General features: G+C 59.3%; 11 protein-coding genes across 11 annotated transcripts; 4 read left to right on the top strand and 7 right to left on the bottom strand.

Annotated features, from left to right (window-relative positions):
- Nucleotides 1-180: 180 nt before the first annotated feature.
- Nucleotides 181-639, bottom strand: MVES1_001371 (uncharacterized protein; the record flags this gene model as incomplete). Its single annotated transcript, XM_056206219.1, has 1 exon — nt 181-639. One exon carries the CDS (start codon nt 637-639, stop codon nt 181-183), a length of 459 nt encoding a protein of 152 aa, XP_056062194.1.
- Nucleotides 640-1453: 814 nt separating this feature from the next.
- MVES1_001370 (uncharacterized protein) lies at nt 1454-3622 on the top strand (the record flags this gene model as incomplete). The annotated part of the gene is made up of 1 exon (XM_056206218.1): nt 1454-3622. One exon carries the CDS (start codon nt 1454-1456, stop codon nt 3620-3622), a length of 2169 nt encoding a protein of 722 aa, XP_056062193.1.
- A 125-nt stretch (nt 3623-3747) lies between these two features.
- On the bottom strand, nt 3748-5259 carry FOL3_1 (dihydrofolate synthase; the record flags this gene model as incomplete). Its single annotated transcript, XM_056206217.1, has 1 exon — nt 3748-5259. One exon carries the CDS (start codon nt 5257-5259, stop codon nt 3748-3750), a length of 1512 nt encoding a protein of 503 aa, XP_056062192.1.
- A 469-nt stretch (nt 5260-5728) lies between these two features.
- On the bottom strand, nt 5729-6621 carry ssb2 (Replication factor A protein 2; the record flags this gene model as incomplete). Its single annotated transcript, XM_056206216.1, has 4 exons — nt 5729-6179; nt 6206-6456; nt 6485-6588; nt 6615-6621. The coding sequence occupies 4 exons, from the start codon at nt 6619-6621 to the stop codon at nt 5729-5731; spliced, it is 813 nt and encodes a 270-aa protein (XP_056062191.1).
- A 62-nt stretch (nt 6622-6683) lies between these two features.
- On the top strand, nt 6684-7412 carry MVES1_001367 (uncharacterized protein; the record flags this gene model as incomplete). The annotated part of the gene is made up of 1 exon (XM_056206215.1): nt 6684-7412. One exon carries the CDS (start codon nt 6684-6686, stop codon nt 7410-7412), a length of 729 nt encoding a protein of 242 aa, XP_056062190.1.
- Nucleotides 7413-7536: 124 nt separating this feature from the next.
- MVES1_001366 (uncharacterized protein) lies at nt 7537-12768 on the bottom strand (the record flags this gene model as incomplete). Its single annotated transcript, XM_056206214.1, has 1 exon — nt 7537-12768. One exon carries the CDS (start codon nt 12766-12768, stop codon nt 7537-7539), a length of 5232 nt encoding a protein of 1743 aa, XP_056062189.1.
- A 539-nt stretch (nt 12769-13307) lies between these two features.
- Nucleotides 13308-14692, top strand: RPT2 (ATPase of 26S proteasome regulatory subunit 4; the record flags this gene model as incomplete). The annotated part of the gene is made up of 3 exons (XM_056206213.1): nt 13308-13310; nt 13343-13405; nt 13433-14692. 3 exons carry the CDS (start codon nt 13308-13310, stop codon nt 14690-14692), a joined length of 1326 nt encoding a protein of 441 aa, XP_056062188.1.
- A 41-nt stretch (nt 14693-14733) lies between these two features.
- On the bottom strand, nt 14734-15447 carry TIM22 (Mitochondrial import inner membrane translocase subunit tim22; the record flags this gene model as incomplete). Its single annotated transcript, XM_056206212.1, has 1 exon — nt 14734-15447. One exon carries the CDS (start codon nt 15445-15447, stop codon nt 14734-14736), a length of 714 nt encoding a protein of 237 aa, XP_056062187.1.
- A 417-nt stretch (nt 15448-15864) lies between these two features.
- MVES1_001363 (P-type H(+)-exporting transporter) lies at nt 15865-19029 on the bottom strand (the record flags this gene model as incomplete). The annotated part of the gene is made up of 1 exon (XM_056206211.1): nt 15865-19029. One exon carries the CDS (start codon nt 19027-19029, stop codon nt 15865-15867), a length of 3165 nt encoding a protein of 1054 aa, XP_056062186.1.
- A 1114-nt stretch (nt 19030-20143) lies between these two features.
- MVES1_001362 (uncharacterized protein) lies at nt 20144-21205 on the top strand (the record flags this gene model as incomplete). Its single annotated transcript, XM_056206210.1, has 1 exon — nt 20144-21205. One exon carries the CDS (start codon nt 20144-20146, stop codon nt 21203-21205), a length of 1062 nt encoding a protein of 353 aa, XP_056062185.1.
- Nucleotides 21206-21412: 207 nt separating this feature from the next.
- On the bottom strand, nt 21413-23068 carry CCT3 (T-complex protein 1 subunit gamma; the record flags this gene model as incomplete). The annotated part of the gene is made up of 1 exon (XM_056206209.1): nt 21413-23068. One exon carries the CDS (start codon nt 23066-23068, stop codon nt 21413-21415), a length of 1656 nt encoding a protein of 551 aa, XP_056062184.1.
- Nucleotides 23069-23153: the final 85 nt, after the last annotated feature.

Here is a 23153-nt window from a genome sequence, read left to right as displayed (position 1 = left end):
GTTAGCGTATCAAAAGTAATGTCTTTTTAAAAAAACGAGCTGCCTGTTGGTACAGCGTGTGCGGCAATGCAATATTATTTTTTTTGCCGACAGCTTGTACACTGCCCGTGTGCGTATGTATACATGTATTTATAGAAAGATGCCTAGGTATGCCGCAGCCTGGCCATGCATCCCCATCACCTACACCTCACTCTCCATAGCCCCGTCCCCTGCATCTGGACGCGGCGAATCGCCGCGCACATTTGCACCTGGGAACCAATGTTCCGCAAGCATGCGGCTGCATTCTCCTTGATACGCGCTTGTCTGCGCAAGCAGTTGCTCCGCCTCCTGCTTCCGTGCATCAGAGAGCTGCGACTGCGACAAGAGCAGAGACAGCTTGAGCGCATCCGACAAAAGGTATAAAGACTGTGCCGCCCGGACCATACTATCTGCCCTGCTCTCCAGCTGGAACGCCTCGCGCCCCACATCAAACTGGTTCTTTTCCCCTATGCGGCTCAGGTTGATCACCTCCTTGTAATTCTCCAGGAGAATTTCGACGTCCGCATCAATCTGCTTGTTTACCGTCTCTTCCAATGCATCCAAATGCGCCGAGTTTCCGTGCGCCTCTGTATCCGGCAAGTGCGGGTGAGCCTCTTGCATGGTCACAGGCAAGCGCCGCGCCGCGCCGCCTCCACATTTCAAACCCGCGGAGCAAAGGCGCAGTGTGCGCAGGTAGACGGGGGAAGCAACGAAGTATCTGGCTCTATACATCGCGACACACCTACCTATACTACATTGTGTGACCAACGCCCCTCTCGTGCATGCGTTGCATTGTCCTTTCCACGCCCGCCTCGAGCGTGCGCGGCAGTGTCTTGGCGCGGGGCGCTGTGCGAGTGTGCGGACAAAGCGCGCCGTGCAATTACAAAAATACCACGTGCCCTGGCCAGCTGCCGCGCAAAAGCTAGCGCCACCAGTTTTCGTCCCTCAACCCGCGCCCCAGAGGTTGTAGTGCCGAGCAAGTGTGGACTACGTGGCGTGACCTGTACACGTTGCAAGTGAAGGCCGCTCTGTCCCGCTCCTCGTGAGTCGTTGGTTTGCCGACCAGGGTCGCTACACAATTGACGCAAAGCACCATGAGGGAAAGCAACTACTGCAACCCCCACCACAACAGGGCATGCGTCTCGATCTCCGCTGTCCTGTATGATCGACGAGGTACGTATATATATTTTTGCGGTACGCCGGTGTGCCATGTATGGGACTAGGATGATACAACATATAATAGAGTCAAGCACGGAACCCAGGCAATGCCTGGTCTTGTCGACGCCTATAATCTGATCTACTACCGGCGTACCCATACGTGACATATACTTACATTCCAGCATTGGACTGCACTGCTACGCTCCCCCTCTTCAATTCACTGAACCATTTCGCATACCTCTCTTCCACCTCGACACGCATCCGCGAAATGGTCACCATGGACGGCGGACTAGAGCGCCTCATCCATATCCTGCGCACACCACCGCAGCGTGTCCCTTCACATGCGCGTGACGCACCCCTACAAAAAGGCCTGCAAGCGAATTGGAAATGGAGTTTGGCATTCCAATGCGTCGTCAACATCGGCGTCCGCGGGAGCGAAAAAATTCGCACACGTGTGGTAGAGGCTGGCATCGCGCCGGTCATTGTGCGTGTGCTTGAGAGCTTTTTGCTGGCCGCCGAGGCGGTCAAAGAGGACCGTCTTTGGCACGACACATCACTCTCCGCTGCGCCGCATGCGATGCAGCGAGCCGTATACCCGTCGCTAGGACTTTCCGACACGCCGCATCCTTTAGAAGAGCGCTCCGCTGCGCCTCCTGGCGCTCCGAGCGATGCCCAGCGCGATGTATCCGTGTACGATGACAGCACGCAGGATGCAGAGATGCCAAGCCGCAATGCGTGCTACTGGACGGACCACGAAGCGAGCGTCTTGCGCGAATCGTCCACCTCGCGCCGCGTCCTCTCTTCCGAGTACGATGCCAGCGCAAGCGGCAGCGCGAGCGAGTGTGCTGAAGACGCCGAGATGTGTGTTGACGATGGCGATCTGGACGCGGTCGCGGTCGCGCCGTCCAACGACGTGGTACGCAGCTCGCAAGAGACGCCGCGCCCGCCGCGCCCATCACTTGAGACGCCCCTTTCTGAAGCCACGCCACGTCCCCAGCGCACGCAGACACCCACGCCCGGACGTTCCACCGCGCGCCTGACGCTACCGCAGATTGAAGCCAACTTTGTATACCGAGAAGAGGAAGTGTTGATGAGTTTGCAGTTGCTTGCATACCTTTCGAAATACCCGCACGTTCGTCTCTTTTTTCACAATGCAGATGTGCGTGATACGATGCTCTTCTGTCCCGACTGGCCCGACGAGGGACTGCCCAACCGCACCTGGTCGCCGAGCGATCCCCTCCACCGAAACGTCTTCTCTGTTGCCGAGCGCTTCACCACGCGGTCCTCGCGCATGACTGGATGCACCGGAGCGCTCAACTCCTTCTTTCCGCGCCTTGGCCACGAGATCCAGTACTGGGCTGGCGTCGTGATGCGCAATGCATGCCGCAAAGACGAGTCGCGCGGCGGGATCCGGCAGTGTGCAAACATGCTGTGCGGAAAATGGGAGGCGTACCCCCGCGAATTTGCCAAGTGCCGTCGCTGCCGCAAAGCCAAGTACTGCTCGAAGCAGTGCCAGAGCAAAGGATGGCAAATGGGCCACCGGTTCTGGTGCAGTGCGCGAGACGATGTAGATCGAAAGAAGGACGACTCTCGCGCCTCTTTCCTCGCGCCCGAGACGGATTCCGGCGCTGCGACGCCGCCTGCCGGGCCCGTGCCGCAGTCCATGGAGACGCAGGAGACCGTCACCGCCGCGCTGCTCGCTGCGCGTGCGGAGCCTGCAGATGCAGATGCGCCGGCGCATCCGCGGCCGTTTGGCACACGTGCGATGCCTTCGACCCTGTCTCGCACCGTGCCGCAGATGCGCGGCGCAAGTGCGGCGAGTGTGGAGACGACCGACTTTGATATGAGCGACGAAAATGCGCATGTGGCTGTCCCGGTGCATACGACGCCTAGTCCCAACGTGCGCGAGCCGATGATTGCAGGTGCACTTTCCGTGCATGGGACCGATACGCCGGATAGCGTACAGGAAGCGCAAGGGATGCAAGGGCCAGGGATTCTTGAGGCGATTGCCGCGACGTGGTCGGGCACGGACGTGAACCCTACGCCTGCACCGGGGCCGTCGACGGAGCACTATGATCTTCGCATTCGCGTCCCTTCCTCGCTGTCCGCAGGGTCTGCCAGTCCAGGCACGCCTGCGTCGCCAGACATGGCGCAAGCGCCGCGCCTTACCCCTCTTGGCGGCTTGACCATTGCACAGCATTTCCGCGCGCGGTACAGGATCCCTGCAGGGCGCACCGTGTCGTCAAGCATGCTCAGCAATAGTTTCTCTGCTGCGGACCTTGCACAGCCCGAGGCTGATATGCTTGTAGCGCCGCGGCGCATGTCGGCCACCACGGCTAATTCACGTGTAGCCTCGCCGACCAGGGGCATCGCGACATTTCCTGGAGGTGCGCAGTGTACGGACGATACGGAGATGGAGCACCTCGCAAGTAGCCCAAGTGGATAGACGTTATGTTGACGATATCGTGGCGTGATGGGCTGTGTACACAGGACGAACGTTTGTCCTGCTACATACGGTAATAGTCGCTAACCAGGTATAGACTGCCGCACACAGGACGAACGTTTGTCCTGCTACATACGGTAATAGTCGCTAACCAGGTATAGACTGCCGCACACAACGACGAGATGCAGTGCTTGCGTCTCTTTTGATGCGGCCCAGTCGAGTGCATCCGCCAACGCGGGAAACGCACGCACCGGACCATCCAGCGTCCACGGCCCGTCCAGTGCGAGTGCGGCGAGCTCCGAGGGCGGGACCGGCGCGACCCAAGGCATGCCTTCTACGGGCGTCGAAAACGGCACCACCGCTAGCTGCTGCGCCGCAACAGCGCCGTGGTAAGGCGCGAGCAAAGTATCGAGCATCGACGAAGCGTCCTTGCCGCGCGACATGGCCATGATCCACGTAATGTGCACGTTGCCACGGCACGCCGCGAGGCACTGGCCGAGGTACTGCCGCAGTGCACGCGCCGACGCTCCATTGTGTGCGCCGTCGAGCAACAGCGGCACACGCACGCCGTTCCGCACAAGCCAATGCCACTCGGCGCGGCCTTCCCAGCGCTGGTGTGCGAGGGCAGCGTTAATGTGCGCGTGGTTACCTTCTAGAAAGAGCCGCGTGCGGATCCGATCGCGCACATGCTGGCATGCCGAGACTAGCGGCGCGTCTGTGTACGGCGAGCGGTCATGTGCAATGCTCCACAATGTCTGTAGCGCCGTGGTGCACCCCGTGAGCCTTCCCAGCGTTGCGCTGGACGCAAGCGAAATGTGTGTGTCTGTCTGTGCACACGCTGGATCGACCGAGCTGCCCGTCGCGTGCAGCGGCTGCGCAAACGAGACACGCACAGAGAGGCGTTGCAGCGTATCACCTTCTGCTGCATGCTGCTCCATTGCGCCCCATGGAATGGTCGCGACGGCAGCGCGCGCGTGCATTCGATCGACAGCGTCCTGGAGCGAGTGCGCGATTTCCTGTGCGGCGGCACGCGCCGCGGTGCTGGGCGGGTGCGTGCACTGGTCAGACACAATGCACAGGCCTTGCTCCTTGATGATCCCCGCTTTCTCACGCGCAATTGCGCCGAGGTGCGCGCCGAGCAACGTCTCGTGGTCGTGGGAGATGGGGCAAATGACGCTGGCAAGCACATTTTCAGGGGGGAATACATTGGTCGCGTCCAAACGTCCGCCGACGCCCACCTCGATAATGAGCACATCTGGCTGCGATGCAAGCGGCAGCATCGTCACCGCCAGGAGCGCTTGCACGGTGAGCAGTTCGAACGGCGTTGCACAAATGGGCGGCGCGGCAGGGTCGTGGGGATCTACATTGTCCGCGTGCCGCGTCCGCTGCACGGCCGCGTCCCAGGTATGCGTATCGATCGGGTCTCCGCTACCGACACGCAGACTATCGCGCGCTGTGACGAGGTGTGGACTATTGTAGCGCGCGGCGCGCAGGCCAGCGCCGTGCGTGAGCAGAGCATCGAGGCACGCCGTCGTGCTTCCTTTGCCGTTCGTGCCGGCGACGTGGATCACAGGGAAGCGCGTATGCGGCGAGCCGACGCGGCGTAACAGCGCCTGCACGCGCGCTAGCCCCAGGTCCATGCTGCTGGTGCACCGGTGCACAGGCACTGCAGTCACGTGTATACATCGCCGGGCCGTGGCGGGTTGGCGCTGCAGACCATGTCGGGTTGGACGACAATCTGGGTGCTTGTGCTGGTCGTGCTTGCAGGCACGGGCGGATGGGTGACTGCGCCGAAAGGGCCGAATCAGGTGTATGTACAGGAGCGCTGCTGACGTGCTAGGCTTATCCGCACCTGTGTGCTGCTTACATTGGCGTGCTGCTACATTATGTGGTTTTGTGTGTACATGGCACAGCTGCACCCTTTGATACGTGCGTAGGGAGCTCGCTGACGGCAGAACCAAAGCGTGGGGATATCCGTTTCTTTGATTAGGGGCGCAACTGCATTGCTGGGCATGCTGTATTATAGCGGAGCGAGCGTCTAGCGCGGCGCCCGGGCCCATTCCCGCTAGGTATCCGCATAGCGTATCTACTCTCTATCTCGTTCCATACCTAGCCAGCGGTCGTGAGATAATGTGTCTCGTCGCTCGCCTGGTAAATGTACCCATCGTTGGCGAGCTCGTCAATCGCATCCTGGACCTGGGCGGGATCGGTTGCCTTGCAGCGCTGCATGATCTGCTGCACGTCCACGCCTTCGGGCCAGTCGGGCGCCTCGGCAGCGATGGCCTGGTAGATCTTGCGCTGGAGTGGCGCCAGATGCGAGAGGTCTGTCGAGGATACATCCACCGCCCCAGTGCCCGCGTCGTCGTACGCAGATGCCTCCGGGCCTGTATGCTTGGTCTGCTTCGCGCCTTTGGTCAGCTGCAGATGTGTGTAGATCACGTCTAGCTGGTGAAACAAGTACTCGTTATCGTCCTCAAGCCGCGCAATCGACGCAGCCGTCACGCTGCGCTTGTTGTTGAACGACTTGATCTCGCCCAGCACGCGCACAAACTGATTCGTCCTAACGTCAGCATGCCCGGCACGTACGCAAACTCATCGGCAGCAGCACCTTCGTCTGCCGAGTTATCGATCCACTGACGCACATCCAGCTGGCCAGTGCCGTCGTCCAGTGTGTACGATACGTTTGTCGCGTTCCTCGACATGTTCTGGATCCATGCGACGAGCGTCACTTGGCTCAGCTCGGCATTGTCAAACGTAAACGGTGCATCCGAGTGTGGCTGCGACGCATTCAGCACTTGGCGGATCGTCACCGGGCGCAACGAATTCGTCCCGACACGCTGCGGTCAGTGTCGCGCGCAAACATACGCGTCCGCCGCCGTCCTGGCTCCCATCCGCGCCGCCAAAGAAACCGCCGCCGCTGGCGCCGCCGCCCGTAGAGTAGTTCTGCCCAAAGGGATTCTCCAAGTATCCTGTCGTTAGCATCTGCCGCACGTACCGTCCATCGTGGCAGTCGGGTGGGTGGCGTCGCGTCGCGTCGCGCGCTGGAAAATGCTTACTAACCACGATGCCGCGCGCCACGACGCGGCGCCCCGAGGAGGAGGTGGACCGAGGCGGGGGTGTTGGGCGTGCGTCATTGCCTGTGGTCCTGCGCAAGCACCAAAAGTTTATGGTATGCGCGCTCCGCGATCTAGCCGCTGAGCTGCACTTGCTGCATCGTATTTGGTATAAAACACATACGCAGTTGCGGCACATGGTCTGGTGGCGACCACTGCATCGGATCCGCGTGCTGGGCAAGCGCCTCGTTACAGGGCCGCTGCATGGAGCGGTGCCACGTTCAGGTGTGCAGCTGCCGAGCGAAGCACCGACGTCGGCGGTCCAGACGCTGCCGTTTGCAGCGCACGTACACGCCCCGCGCTACTTGTACAAGATTGCGCTGGCGTACACGGCGATGTGGGATGCGCAGCCCACGACGTGGGAGAGTTTGCCGCGGTATGCGACGCCCCCGACGCAAGCGCCGCGTGCAGCAGCATTTGCCGCGGCGTGGGAAGAAGGCCAGTGTGTGGCACAGCTGGCCGAGGCGCTGGGCCGCGCATCGATGCAATGCTGTGCGCGACTGGACGCACATTTGCATACGCCGCCTGCGCCGATGCACGCGCCGACGGCGATGGCAGTGTATGCATGCGTCGCGAAGATTGCGGCAGTGTGCCGCAGCATGTGCGAAGAAGAACACGGGAGCCGTGTGTCGCTGCAGCAGCTCCAAGACGTATTGGAGCGTTGCGCACGGCGTGTATAGTGTCGGTAGTCATGGCAAGGGTGTGCGATACATCGGCAGGATTGCTGGGCGATGCGTGCGACGCACGCTTCCATACTTGCTACATACAGCGCCGTGCGCCCTACCCTACGAATCGGTCGCCCATCTACGGGTGCCATGTCGAGAAGGAAGCGTGCGCAAGATCGCCATGCGGAGCGCGTGGCCTTGCATCGCTTGGAGGCGCACGCAATGGCGCAAATGCCATGCCATGCGGCTCGCGCGCAAACATGGGCAGCTCCTGGCAGAGGGGCGGGCAATAGGAAGGAGGCATGTCGGGACGCGGCATGCGCCGCATCTCAAACGGCGGGGGCCGAAGCATGGGCGCCCCAAGCGGCGCCGTGTATGGATCGAGGGTGGACGTGCGCGGCTGCGGCATCGGTTCTTGTAAAAGCGGCGCGTGCGCTGCCAGCTGGCCTGGCGGCCGACCGGGCGGTGCCGCAATGGTTTGCAGCGGCACAGCCTGCTGCCTGGGCGTCTCGTGCAAAGGCATGCCAAGCGGCTGCGGCGGCGACGCTATGCTCGCCGCGCATGGCTCGCGCTGTGTCGTGTGCACAGACGCCGGGTGCTGCGCCGCGATCTTTGCGTGGATCAGCTTGGTGCCGTCCATGTCGTCCTCGTCGAGCTCGATGGTAGCGCCGAGCTCAATCACGGGCCCGTGCGGCGAGTAGTATACCAATGCACGTCCATTCCATCCAATCGAGTGGCGCTCCATCATGGATTTCGTCACGCCGCGGTACATGAGGTCCGAGAGGGGAAGCCGCAGCTGCGCCGTCGGCGGCGACGGCGGCGGCGGCGGCTCGAGCCGTGCGCGCTTCGGCGCCGCGCCCAGCTCGCCCTCTTTTTCGGCAGGGACAAACTGCACGAGGTGCAGGAGCACGCGTCGCGGCCCCGCCCACGGCTGTGTGCGCACCACAGGCCGCGTGTGGGACTGCAAACTCGCGTGCACATCGACGAACCTGTGCTGCGCCGCGTCGTCCGGACCCGGCTCGGTCAAGTCCAAGACACGCACCTCTGCATAGGGGTATTTTCGGCGCATACGCACCGTGCACAAGGGACAGACCAAGCGCTCCCCTGGCGGGAGCGGTGCCTCGATCCAGATGCACGCGCTGTGAAATCGACGCGCGCATCGGTGGCACTGCGTCATCTGGTCGGTATCGGCGATGCCACAGAAGCAGTGTATGTTTGCGATCCTGTCCGAGACCGGGGCGCGGTCTTCGCGCAGGACAAGGCGTGCGCGGCGCAGCCGCTTTCCCGGCGCAGCCCTCTTCGCGAGGGGACCCGGGCCGTCTTCGAGCACGCCAAATGCAGGGAGGAGTGCCTCGAGAACACAAGGCACGTGGGGATTCGGCGTTGCGTCGGCGATGAGCAGCACATCCACAGGGCACCCAAGCGCGCGGCGCAGCACTTCGCGCAAAAGCGGCGTGACCTGTGCAACGCCCCCCTTGTCCAAAAGCTCTTTCGGGAGAGCGCCGCTGCGAATGCGCGTCGTGACTGCCACGCCAAACTCGACGGTAGCACGCACGGCAGCCTGGAGTGCAGAGTAGGTGCTGGGAAGGAAGCGGAACTTGTCGCGCTGGAACACGGGGTTCTGGAGGAGCGCGACCAGCGGAAGCTGCGATACGTCGTGGCGCTTCTTGGCCAGCGGCTGCAGCGCCTTGGCGTCGCAAAGGGGGCATACATACAACGCGCCTTTTCTGCAGCGCGCGTCGACGCATTTGTTGTGGAAGCGCGTGCCGCATTCGTCGCACTGGACCGTGTCGGTGCGTGGGTGCAGCTTTTCGCAGCAGATACACGGCGCCACCGCAACCACCTCGAGCAAGCCCGGCTTTTCCTGCGATCCGCCGAGCTGTGCCTCAAAAACAGCGAGCTTCGCTGCGGACGCGGTGCGGATCGTGCGCTCGCAGAATGCACGCGCCAGGCTCGCGGGCTCGTCTTTTGGCTTGGCGCGCATGTACTTGCGCAAAATCGCGCCCACCTCGTCTTCCCACCGGTCGTGCAGCGCAATTCCTTGGCCGAGCTCGTGGGCATAGGGAATGGGGACGCGTGCGGCGTGTGCGCCCTCCAAGAGCTCCCGCGCTTCGTCCAGGCGCGACACGGCGGTATCGCTGTACAGATCGGCGGCGAGCGCGTGCCATTGTGCGGCCTTGTGCTGCAGACTCCGGACTGACGCACGCACGCGCTCGGGCATGGCCACGTCCACGTCCACGCCAAGCAGTGCGTCTACCGCGGCGCGTGTAATCTCGGGCGCGTCCAAGAGCGCAGCTGCGCGCGCGGCCCATGCATCGCCGCGCTCGAGCCGCGCGCGCAGTTCGTGCATCTTGGCATGGTCGGTGGGAATGCCCGACGACGCGCCTTCGTGCAGCAGCTCCTGCACATCCTCCATCGAGAGAAAGGTGCCTTGAATGCCGCGCAGCTCCACGAACCACTTGACATGCGCGACCCATCGGCGCAGCGCTTCGACTTGCGGCAAGTGGACGTGGAGCAAAGCGCCCTGCGCCGCCGTACGCTCCGCATCGTCAACGCGCTTTTGTGCGTCGCGCGCCTCGGCGTCGGTGTCGAGAAAGCGCGCTGCGCTGCGCTCAAACGCGCTCACCTGCTCGACAACGCTTTCAAGCGCCAAAAGCTCTGGCGCCTCAAACGGCAGCTGTGGCACATGCGCCCACAGCGCAAAGAGCGCCGCTTTGGAGCGGTCGGCGTTTAGCACAGGTGCCTCTTGTGTGGGCGAGTCTTTTTTGTGCGCGCTTCTCCGCGCGCGCACCGGCACCTCGGCGCGTTTTCCGTGGCGCCGCGAGAGAAACTGCTGCGCTTGCTCGACGATCGGCATGGCGCGCTGGAGAAAGCCGTGCAAGGAAGCAAGCTCAGCAAGCGGCGTTGTTTTCTCTTCCTGTGCGGCGATCCGGTCGCCTTCCTGGACAAGCGCCACAAGCGTGCGGAGCGGCGGTCGCGGGTGCTGGCAGAGAAACTTGCGCACACGCTGCTGCCAGCTGCGCGGCACCGCCGCACGCTCGGCAATCTTGGCCGCTTGGCTCTCGAGCGCGTCGTCCGCAATGCGGAGACGCAGGTGCCAGCAAGCCGCGTCCTCGCCAAGCACCGCTGCTGCGTGCTGCAGACATGCGACTTGGCCCGCGTCGCCCACGACCTGGCTCAGGTAGCACAATGCCTTGCAGTGCGCACATTGCGCCTCGTGCTCGAGCCGATCGTGCGGCGCGAGCTCGTCTTTCGCGTCGCGCGCGGCACAGATCAAGGCGCGCACAGTCGCGCGCCCCTCGAGTTCGCGGCTGACCATTTCGCGGAACGGCGCATGGAGCCAGAGGGCGGTGTGCAAGTTTGTACTGTGCAGCGCGACGGTGACGAGCAGCTCGTCATGGGAAAAGACGGGCTGACGTGCGAATTGCTGGTACCGACGTGCACACGCAAGCCCGTCCATGGCCCAGTTGGGAAGGGCAAAGTTCACCGCTTCGTTCACGTTGAATCCGTGGTTGAAGCCGGCGTGGTAGCCTTTGGGGTAGGTCACTACGAACTCGTTTGGGCGCTGGTTCACCGCATACACACGCACGCCTTCGGCCACGGCCAGCTCGGGGCTCATCATCGTGACCAGCTGGAGCAAGAGGTCGGGGTTCGAGTCGAACAGCTCGGGCGCGATCCGCTGCATCGCGGCCTCAAATTTTTCTGCATCCTCGCCCGGGACGCCGTACCACGTCTTGGTCGCGCCGACGTGCTGGTAGTTGATCGAGTAGGTGTAGTGGTCTTCGTTGTGCCAGCAAAACGCGGAGAACATCATCCCGATATAGATCCACGGCGCTGTCATCCCGCTGATCTCCGACTTGATGTAGCGCAGCAGGGAGGCGGGCGCGATAGGCATATTGTTCAAGTTCCACCCGGAGCGTGCGTACGGATTGAGGGCGTGGCGCTCCATGGTCGGCGACGCACTGCCGTGCACCGTGGAGTGCACATCTGCGCCGTACTCCACGTCGACCAGTTCCTGCGTAGTATGCACGAGGCGCCAGAACTCAGCCTCGACCAGATCTTCGTCTTGCAGCACAGTGGCGTCTGTATTGCGCCGTGTGAAGAGACGCAGCCACGCGTCGGCGTCTTGTGGCGCGCGCCGCGCTGCGCGCTGCGCCCACAGCTGTTGGAACGACGCACAGCGCTGCCAGAAACTGTGTAGGCTGTGCGTCTCGCCGTCCTCAAAGCCAAAATCTGTATTTACGAGACACGCAGCGCACACCCAACGCCTGCGCGGCGCTTTTCCAAGCGGCGGTGTGTGGCACGCGAGGTGGAATCGCTTCTCGCACTCGGCGCACTGCACAGTGCCGCGCGCATCTTGGGTATCACATGCAGCGCACGCATTCAGCTTCGAGGCGCCGCGCCGCGGCATGCCGTGCTTGGTATCGCGCAAAAACAATTCAAAGGGCGCAACAAGCGACTCGTACGCTTGCTTGAGCGTCGGCGCTGCATCCGCCGGGCAGCCGAGCGCAGTGGCAATACGGTCCCAGTGGGGCGCTGCGCGCGCGGCGGCGAGCTTCAGCGCATAAAAGTCGATGGGCGCACCTGCAATGTAGGGAACACCAACCTTGCCTTGGCCTTGCTGCGCGTGGAACTGCTCGAGCTGCTCGCGGTAATTTTGCGCGACGCGCCCTTCGGCACTCAGCTCACTGAGGCGCTGGACGCGCGTGCGAAAGCGGAACTGCTGCTCGTCTACGACAAAGTCCATGCACCAGCCTTCCGGCGGCACGATCTTGGCCAGGCCACACGCCGCGGCGTTTCCTCCAGACGCACGGGCCGTCCATTCAATGTACTGGAGGGGGTCTTGGAACTCGTCCCATGTGGGGTAAAAGACCGGTGCTTCCGGCAGCGCAAAAACGCGCGACGTTGTACGCACAGGATGGCGGGGCGTCGTCGCCGCCGTCGCAATGGGCGCTGGCGCGCCGTCGCGCACACACGCTGGTTCCACAGTATCATACACCAACGGCGGCACGCGCACTTTGGCCCGCGCTTTTCGCGTGGGGTGCAGCTGCGCGTGGGGTGGTGTGGGCACCCCGCTGTCTGTCCGGCCCTGCGGCTGCGTCTTGCTGCGGCGCGCGGCGCCACCCGCATCCATGCCGCGCTGTGCGATGTGGGCTTCGACGCCATCGATGTACTGCCCGATATCCAAACACGATACAAGCTCCGGCGCGCGGTTACGCTTGGCGGGGGAGGGTGGGGGGTGGGGAGAGCGGGGCGCACCCGAGGAGCGTGTAGTGTGCCGTCGGCTGGGCGACGCCGTCCCGTTTGGCTCCTCGCTGCGCGGCGGAGAGCGCGGCGGCAATGCGTCAAGCGATCCGCACATTTGCATCATTCGCGCGCTAAATGCGGTGGCTTGCCGCAGTGGGCACGCGGTAGATCCGAGTCGTGAGCGTTGCCGCACGGTAAATCGCGTGCGGGCAAAGTCAAAAAAAAATTCGCCGGAACTGCTCGCATAAGCGCACAGGCACACGCGCACACGAGCACCGGGGCACGGCACACGGCGGGGCACGGCACACGGCGGGGCACGGCACACGGCGGGGTACGGCAAAAAAAGGGAGAAGGATGGGATAAATAACGTGCAGGGTGCTAAGAACTCTACGATGGCTACAAGGTCGTTCGCCGCGACGCCGCGGGGGCTACAGCGCGGTGTGTGCGCAAATCCGTGGAGGGGTAGCGCGGTATGCCGACGTCCAAACTCGCACGTCTCGCATAGCGTGCAGAGGCTGCCTGCACCTGGGTCGCAAACCGCAGTATTTCACACATCGTCAGATCCATGCAAGCATCCACGCTGCCCTCGTCCCTGTACCGAGCCACTGTGTCACGTGAACATGCGTGACGACGCGCGGCCGCCGTGGCTGTTCGCTCTCGACAATGGTGCGTGGCGTTGCATATACTAACATACACAGGGACAAGTGCCTAGCGGTGCTGGACCTGGCCGTGGCCAGCAAAAAAATGGCAAGGATGGCAAGGTATGTCACTTGCGATGCTCACATTAGAAAAAAGAGAAGAAGTGGGAGCAGCCGCTGCCGACGCGGATCGGCAAGAAGAAGAAGAAGCATTCGGATGCGGCGGCCAAGCTGCCCGCCGTCTTTCCTACCACGCGGTGCCGCCTGAAACTGCTGAAGCTCGAGCGCATCAAGGACCACCTTTTGCTCGAGGAAGAGTTTGTGATGAACCAGGACCGCCTGAAACCCAAAGACGACCGCGATGCCGAGGAGCGCACGCGTGTGGATGACTTGCGCGGCAGTCCGATGGCTGTCGGATCCCTCGAGGAGATCATTGACGACGAGCATGCTATAGTGAGCAGTGCGACGGGCCCCGAGTACTACGTCAGCATCATGAGCTTCGTCGACAAGGATTTGCTCGAGCCGGGGTGCAGTGTCCTGCTGCACCACAAGACCATGTCGATTGTCGGCGTGCTCTCTGACGATACGGATCCTATGGTATCGGTCATGAAGCTCGACAAGGCGCCGTCGGAAAGCTATGCCGACGTCGGCGGCCTCGACACCCAGATCCAGGAAATCAAAGAGTCGGTCGAACTCCCCCTCACACACCCCGAGCTGTACGAGGAGATGGGAATCCATCCCCCCAAGGGTGTTATTTTATACGGTGTGCCGGGCACGGGCAAGACGCTGCTCGCCAAGGCGGTCGCGAATCAGACCTCGGCGACCTTCCTCCGTGTGGTCGGATCGGAACTGATCCAAAAGTATTTAGGCGACGGGCCAAAGCTAGTCCGTGAGCTGTTCCGGCTCGCGGATGAGCACGCGCCAAGTATCGTGTTCATCGACGAGATTGACGCTGTAGGATCCAAGCGCTACGACTCGAGTTCCGGCGGCGAGCGCGAGATTCAGCGCACGTTGCTCGAGCTGCTCAACCAGCTGGATGGATTCGATAGCCGCCACGATGTCAAGGTGATCATGGCGACCAACAAGATTGAGAGCCTCGATCCAGCGCTGATCCGCCCAGGCCGTATCGACCGAAAAATCGAGTTTCCTTTGCCAGACCAAAAGACCAAGATGCACATCTTCCGCCTGCACACCAGCCGCATGAACCTCGACGAGGATGTAAACTTGGAAGAGTTTGTCGCTATGAAGGACGACTTGAGCGGCGCGGATATCAAGAGTCTCGCCACCGAGGCGGGGCTGCTTGCGCTGCGCGAACGTCGGATGCGCGTCACGAAAAAGGACTTTAGCACCGCGCGCGAGCGCGTGATTGACCGCAAGAACGAGGGGACACCCGAGGGTCTCTACTTGTAGTGCACATAGCAAAATGCTTCTCACGTCTACTGGTATCTCGCCTAGTCTTCGTCGGGCGTTGAGCGATGCAAAAAGAGATCGATCGCGCCGCTGAACGCGGCAAATGCCATTCCGCCGGCAAACATGGCCCGCGGGCCTGAATGCCGCGCAAGAATGCCGCCCGAAAGGAAGCCCGCGACGACGGGGTTCCAGATATCGCTCCGTGCGCGATACCCTTCAATGCAGCATTCGATGCCAGAGTAGATTGCACCGACCTTTCCAAACCCTTTGCCGCTGCTGTACATGCTCTTGCCCGTCTGTACAAAAAATTTCTTGGTGCTCTGCATCGTGTTGACTTCGGGCAGCGGCGGCACCGGCGGCAGTGTTGGCTTCAAGCTAGAGCCAGGCACTTTCGCAGCGGATCCCGTCGCGCTTCCAGGCGCTGCAGTGGCCATGTTAGCGGCGGGCTTGGCCGCCTTGCCGCTACTTACTGCCTCCTCTTCGAGGCGCTTTGCACGCTCTAGCGCTAGCCTGTCCTCGGTTGCCTGACGCACCGGATCGTCAATAGCAAACGATGCGCTCATCAGACTGAAAAAGGCACCGAGTCCAAAGCCAAGAACACCCGAGAGCACCATCTTTCCAATACACGATTCCATCGCCATGCCAGTCCAGCGGCCGTACTTGGCCATCTCTTTCATCTGCGCACGGTCACTCTCTGACATGCCGGGGGGGAGTGGCTCCTGCCCCGGCAAATATACCGGGGCCACCATGGGCATCTTCGTCGACATGAGCGCACGCAAAATTGGGCCAATTCACTCCAACGACACTTTTTCACGTGATCGAATCGGTGTCGGCCGCTTGGGAGGATGGGCGCTGCAGCGTACAGCAAGTGCCAAGGTTCAGTGATGTGAGGCAATCTTGATCTACACAGAGACAAGCGAGCAAGAAACTTGAAACGACCGTTCAACCTACAGATTTATAAAGGTGCAGAATTATCCGCGCAACGTTATGCAGGTGAAACTGCGATACAGCCATGACGCGCAAACGGGCCATACCGCTGGTCGGGTAAAGCGAGGGAGCATTGATTAGACGGCATATAAAAGCCGGAGTGGGTAACCGAATCAATTAGACAATTCTTTACCGTAAAACCACAGTGCAATTTCGCCAAGACGAACGTGGACATTTTGCAGCCCTTACTCGTCTTCGATGTCGAGACGGGTTTGGAACTCGTACACGTCCTTGTCATTGGCATCCTTCTCGTGGACAAGCGTGAGACGCTGAAGGTTCGCAAAGAAGTCCTCCATCTGCTCGTTCTTCCTAGAGCGGACGCGGCGGCCGAGGTTGTTGAGCCAGGGGATACGGTTCATGACATAGTAGACAAGCAGGCAGACGATAAAGACACCAAAGGAGAAGGCCCAGACACGGACAACCGTCACAATATCGGTCCAGCCACCGTGGGGAGCAGTAATCGGGTTGCGGTGCTCCGCGTCAGAGAGCCAGCCAAACAGACAAAACAGCGTGGCGATAATGTCAACGACACCAACGGCGCCGACGAGCTGCCAGGAGGGAAGGGTGATGTCAGACTCGCCACCACCAAGACGGGTGACAAAGATGAGCCAGTTTTCGGTGAGGGCAACCTCAAGGTAGATAATCTCCTCAATGTTACCAAAGTTTTGGATAATACCGCCATTGTTCAAAAACATGGTACCACGGGTAATCCAAGTACCACCAGCAAGAATAATACCGAGCACAATGGAAATGATCCAGATCTTGGGCAGCTCCCACTCGACAGGAAGACGGGCGTGGGGAGCATTGTCGTAGGCAATCGCAATCGTGGCAACATCGGCAAAGAGGGCAATAAACACAATGAGCTTGGCGTGGATGGCCTCGTTCAAAATGATAATCGTCAAGAGCAGGTAAATCTCCAAGTGGATACAAAGAGAGATACGGTACTGAATGTAGGCCTTCATACGGTGGAAAATCTGGCGGGCAACCTTGATCGAAGTGATAATGGTAGAGAGACCTTCATCGAGGAAAACAACATCGGCGGCGGAGCGGGCAGCATCCGAGGCACCCTCGACGGCAATACCACAATCAGCCTTCTTGAGCGACGGGGCGTCATTGACACCGTCACCAGTCATGGCAGTAAGATGGCCACGGTGCTGGAGAATCTCGACGACCTGGTACTTGTGCTCGGGGAACACTTCAGCGAAACCATCCGCAGCCTCGACAAAGTCGTGGATGGCAGAGCCAGTCATACCACCAGAGCCAATCAGACGCTGCGAGTCGTACACCTTGGTACCAAGCGCAAGCATCTTGCAAGTCTCCTTGGCAATAGCGACGGCGTCACCAGTAAGCATCTTGACACTCACACCAAGGCTCTGAGCCTCGGCAATGGTGGCGGCAGTGTCAGCACGGGGAGGGTCAAACATGGGGAGAAGACCCAAGAGCTTCCACTTATTATCTTCGCAAATCGCAACACCGAGCGAACGGAAACCACGCAGGGCAAAGTCACCAGCAACCTTGCGGTACTCATCAGACTGCTCCTTGGGAGGGCTGCAGAGCTTGAGAATCGCATTGGGCGCACCCTTGGCGGCAACGTACTCCTTGCCATCCTTCGAGACTTCGGCAGTGATACGCTTCGAGACAGGGTCAAACGGAGTGAAACGCTTGGTAACCCAACCAGAGCCAAGCTCCTCCTGGGCGCCAGGGTAGTCCTTGAGCGTGGCAAGAGTAACCTTGTCAATGGGGTCGAGCGACTTGACATTGTGCGACGAGGCGAGGGCAGCAACCGCCATCATAAAGTTGACATCAACACCGGGCGAGGTAAAGGGTTCGTGGATGGACAGCTTGTTCGCAGTGAGGGTACCCGTCTTGTCCGAGCAGAGCACATCGACACCGGCGAGCGACTCGATAGCAGTGAGCTTCTGGACAATCGCTTCGCGCTTGGCCAGGTAAGCGGCACCGACAGCAAGAGTGGTGGTGGTAACACAAGGGAGACCGACGGGCACACCAATAATGAGGAAGATAAGCGTGTAGATAAGCAAATTGTTCTCCTTAGGGCGCGCAATCTGCACGCCGCGGAAAAAGCCAGCGAACCAAACAATAAGCACAAAGACAATGACGAGAACGAGCAAGGTGGTGCCAATCAGAGACATGACCTTCTGGAAATGACCCGTGCCGCTGTCGCCAGAGACAAGGGCAGCAGTCCGACCGACAAACGACTGCTTAGCACTCTCGGTACAGAGGACAAACGCCTTTCCACGCTTGCAACCAGTGGTGTAAAACACAGTGTCACCAACGTGCTTGTCAACGGCAAGCGACTCACCAGTAATGGCGGACTGGTCACAGGCGACAATCGCAGGGCCCTTATCGACACCCGCGTCTTCATCTTCCACATCGGCCTCATTGTGCATCGTTTCTTCCATGCGCTTGCGAATGGCAGTAGCCTCGGAAAGATCCTTGTCATCGTACGAGGCAAGAGTGCGACCGTCGCAAGGAACAGTCATACCATCCTCAACCACAACAATGTCACCTGGGACAATGTTACGTGCCTCAATTTCCTCTTCGTGGCCATTGCGTACAACAGTGGCCTTGAGCGCGATACCGGCCTTGAGCTGGGCAACAATGTCGCCAGCCTGCTTTTCTTGATACCAACCGACAAAAGCGTTGAGCATCAAAATACCAATAATCACACCAAAATCAATCCAGTCACGCAGACCACCGGCAAGAGCAACAGCAAGCTCCATGACGTAGAGAATCGGACCGCGGAAGAAACCAATAAACTTGAGGAACATGTTTTCGTGAGGGCTCTCGAGCTCGTTAAAGCCAAAGACATTGCGACGACGTGCAACCTCGTCGTCGCTAAGACCCTGGAACACGTCCGTCTCTAACCACGACTCGGGGACCTTCATCGCCACTGTCTCCTCTTCCCCGTTCTTGTTCACGCGAACCTCGCGAACCTTCCAGGGCATAAGCCAGTTGCGCTTCTTGACAACCTTGACATCGTTTGCTCCCATTTCGTCATCACCGCCGCGCTTCTGGGAGCGAATCCAGTGCAATACAGTGCCGTACTCATCGTCAGCAGACACTTCAGGCTCCATCTCATCCTGCGGCTGGGAAGAGTGCGTCGGCTGTTGCGTATCGTAACGCTGCTCAGCGTACTGAGCATCAGCACCACCATGGTGGTCATACGCCTGATATTGGGAGTACGGCGCGCTCTCCTGACCAGAGTTCGTCTGGTATTGAGCGCTGTCATAATGGGAAGGTTGTGTAAAAGGCGTGTCTTGAGTATAAGCAGTATCCGCCGCCACGATCGGAGGCGGCAGATCCGTCTGCCCGTTCACGTAATTCGACATCGCTATAAAGTCGACAAGTTAAACTTCAATGTGTCCCTGCGCTCGTAAGGTACCTGCAAAAATGTTCACAAGCGGAGAATTGCTCGATACACTGTTACGGTACTCTCAGAGACGGTTCGTACGTCGAGAGAAAGGGGAAAGGTCGGTGTTTACGTTTCCGCGCCCAATGGTTTTTTATAGGGGCCGTCCCGTTGCTTACGCCTTGTTATTTTTCTTCTGCCTACGGGCGAATCGGTATTTACTTTATGCAGTGCCGTCCTATTCCGGTGAGGTGTCGGTGATGATGTGCCTATATCCGATGAACGTATTCTGTACGATACTGCATAAAAACACAGTCGACATTGTCCCGGAATAGGGCGTATATTGCCCACCGCGCTGCAGCGTAGGGCTGCGCGCCATTCAGTTTCGGATTTGGACGGGGTCGATTTGCCGAATGTAGTAATGTAATGAATTTTGTGCATTGTCATGCTTATTACACGGCGTGTTGGTTTACAGAAAGACCCAATCATATACTGGAAAATTGCGAAGTATGCAATGCAACAGAAAAGCACGTGTAATATTTGCAAATAGCTGTCTTTCGGCTCTAGCTGGCAAGACGGCAAATTCTCCGCGGCGTTTGATGACAAACATTTACATCAGCTAGGGCAACGTAGCGTAGTCACATAACACGTGATATGACCTGAGCGTACCTCTGCGCTTTTCCAGGCGCTCGTGCCGATTGGAAGAACTCGTGATTTAAAACGCGTCGCGAGTTAGACCGCTTGTCAACGATCTCCGGGTGCTTCAGCTCTTCTTTTTTAACCAGCTGCGATGGGAATATGGGCTACGCATAGAGCGTTGCTTTTGTTGGCCTTGCTGGCGTGTTGTGTACCGCTGGTCGCTGCGATGTCCATTACCAAGCGCGATGCATACACAGATAGTTTAGGGGGTGCATCGATAAGCGAAGGCAAAGTACGTGCGTAATTTTTGTTTTTATTTGTTTTCTCTTTTTGCTTTTTGTTTTGTTTAGGCATGAGCTAACCGGCAGGCACATGGAAAAATTAAACCACCAGCGGGCTCACAACTGGTGTCATTTCCTATCACAGATAAAGCAGATCTAGCCGTATACTGGCCGATGAAAACCAACGACAAGCTCGCCAAACACGTGGTGATTGTCGTTCATGGCAGTCTGCGCGACGGCGATTCATACTGGTCGCTCATGAACGACATATTTGCCGACTTAATAAAGCAAGGCGATGCGCGAGTTGACCGCAACTTGATCATTGTCGCGCCTGAGTTCTTTTCAGCGGAACAGAACGAGGGTCAGTACAGTTCAAAACAGCTTGCGTGGCCCGACTTGAACTTATGGCAGCCTGGCGAGGCTTCCTCCCGACCTAAAGGCTTAAACATCTCTTCATACGAAGCCATTGAGAAACTAGTCGACCACTTTGACAATTCATCGCAGTACCCACAGATGAAAAACATTACTCTCGTTGGACACAGCGGCGGTGGCCAGCTGGTGAATCGGTATGCGACCCTTGCCAGGAAATTGCCGCAGAACACGCACATGCGCTTTATCGTTGCGGACCCAAGCTCCTCGCTTTACTTCACGGAAGACAGGGCGGTGACAGACAAAAATATTGTGGACAAGGCGAAGTGTCCCCTATACAATTCCTATCGATACGGATTTGACAACCTCACTATTCCCATCTACGGCGGCCAATCTGCTCAGACCGGCTTCAAAAATTACGTCACCCGCGACATTGTGCATCTTAACGGCCTTCTGGATACGGAAGTGAATGGGGACCAACAGTGCATGGCGATCCTGCAAGGCGGCACTCAGCGAATCTCGCGCAATTTTAGCTGGTGGAAGTACCTGAATCTCATTGCTGGCACCGGCGAGGACATGAGATTCTTCCCTGGAAATTTTACAAACGTACCCAACTGGAAACATCTCTACTCGGGCGACTTTACGCCGCGCCTCTCGATTGTGGCTAATGCATCGCACGACGTCGATCAGGTGTTTAACAGTGCCATAGGCAACTCTGCCCTCTTTGACACCGATGTCCTGCCCGGCTGGCGCCCCGAGAAGCCCGGCCAAAGCACCGACAGTTTCCCCAGTGCGGCCATTCGTGCTCAAGTGCGCTTTGCGCTCTTTATCCCGCTTGTCGCACTCACCAGCATATTTTTGCGTTAAAAAAAGGAACACTTAACTGCGACCAGCATGTTTTTGTGGTTACAAATACTATACTGCGACCAGCCTATATTTGAGGTAAAAAAACACTATACTGCCTACCTTTGTACTTTTATGCAATCAATAGCAGACAATACATAAACCATTTTGGAACGCTGGAATCGAAGAGGGTATCCCGATGCTACATCGTTTCGCATCGCATCCTCGGTTCTACGCCGTGCTCGGCATTGCATCCTCGCCGGCGGATGCCATGCTCTGCGGCTGGCCGGCAGATTCAGCGGCCCTTTTTGCAGACAGAACATCGTCTACGCGAAGGAGGAGCGAGGCAGACTCGATGGCAGTCTTGAGCGTTTGAATCTTGACACTGGCGCTCTCATAGAGACCGTACTGCTTCATGTCCACGACCTTGCCTTCGCAGCCATCGACGCCGTACGAGTGCTCTCCATTCGCCTGTTTTGCGCGCAGCAGTGTGAGCGTCTTGATTGTGTTCCCGCCGCAGTTCTGGATAAGCGTGCGGGGAATTACTTCCATGGCTTCGGCCACGGCGTGCACTGCGCTGACCTGGACGCCTTCGAGGCTCTGCACGGCGTATTGACTGAGGCCAACCGAGATGGCCATTTCCGTCGCACCGCCGCCAGGCACGAGCATCGGGTTGAATACCATATTGCGCGCAACGGACATGGCGTCGGCCAAGTTGCGGTCAATTTCGTTTAAAATATCTTTGGACGGGCCGCGCAGGAGAATGGTGCAAGCTTTCGGTTCTTTGCACTTGTCCAAAAAGGTGAAGTAATCGTCCCCGATCTTTTCTACCTGGAACAGGCCGCAGCGAGTGCCCAAGTCGCTCTCGCGCAAGTCCTCGACGCGGTTCACAATCTGTGCGCCTGTGGCGCGTGCGATGCGATTGTTGTCCGACTTGCGCACGCGGCGAATGCACGAAACGTTGGCCTTCATGAGGTAGTGCTGCGCAAGGTCCGAGACGCCTTTTTCTGTGATGACAAGGTCGGGCTTAAACGAGAGGATCTTGTCGGAGAGCTGCTTGATCTGCGCCTCCTCCATCTCGAGCACCTTGCTCCAGTCCTCCTCGCGGGTGATTTCAATATTCGTCTGCGATTCGCCTTTCTTGTACTCAAGGGAGCAGTCGAGCAAAAGGATGCGAGGATTCTCAATCCGGCGGCGCATCTTGGGATGCGTCACGTCTTTGTTGAGCAGCACACCGTCGAGCACGCGGCTGTCTTCGATCTCGCCGCCGGGAATCTTTTCCACGCGCGCATACCGCTTAATGTCGACAGTCGAGTTTCCCACGCTCTCCGTGCATGCAACAGTGCGCACAGCTTTGAGCGCCAGACGGCACATGAGGTCCGACCAGCGCTGCACGAACTTGGTGCCGATCGCGGTGCGGATCAGCGCGAGCATCTCCACGTCATCGTCTACGTTGACAGGGACCGAGATGGACTCGATAATCTGCAGTGCGCGTGCGAGTGCTTTTTTGAACGCCGAGATGATCACCACGGGGTGCATTCCACGCTCCAACAGCGGCAAGGAATGCGCGAGCACCTCTCCGGCGAGGATAATCACACTCGTCGTCCCGTCGCCCACCTCTTCATCCTGCGTGCGACTCAAATCAATCATGCTCTTCGCCGCAGGGTGCGCCACTTCAATCTCGCGCAGGATGGCGTGGCCATCGTTTGTCAGCAAGATGCCACCCATCGGGTCGAGGATCATCTTGAGCATTGCGCGGGGGCCGAGACATGTGCGGATCACATCCGCGACCGTCTTGGCCGCGCTAATGTTGGACATCTGCGCCTTGTGCCCAGACTGTCGCTCAGGCGCTGCATTCACAACGAACACGGGTTGTTGGCCGGCCATCGTCGCTACTGACCTTTGCGCGACGGCCGCGACGCAAGTTCGGGAGCACCACGTGGCATGCACGTGCAGCTGCGAGGGCATGCAG

Source organism: Malassezia vespertilionis, chromosome 2, assembly GCF_029542925.1.
Source record: "Malassezia vespertilionis chromosome 2, complete sequence".
NCBI lineage: Eukaryota > Fungi > Basidiomycota > Malasseziomycetes > Malasseziales > Malasseziaceae > Malassezia > Malassezia vespertilionis.
Note: the sequence above shows the minus strand (reverse complement) of the source record. Positions and strands in the feature narration are given on the sequence as shown.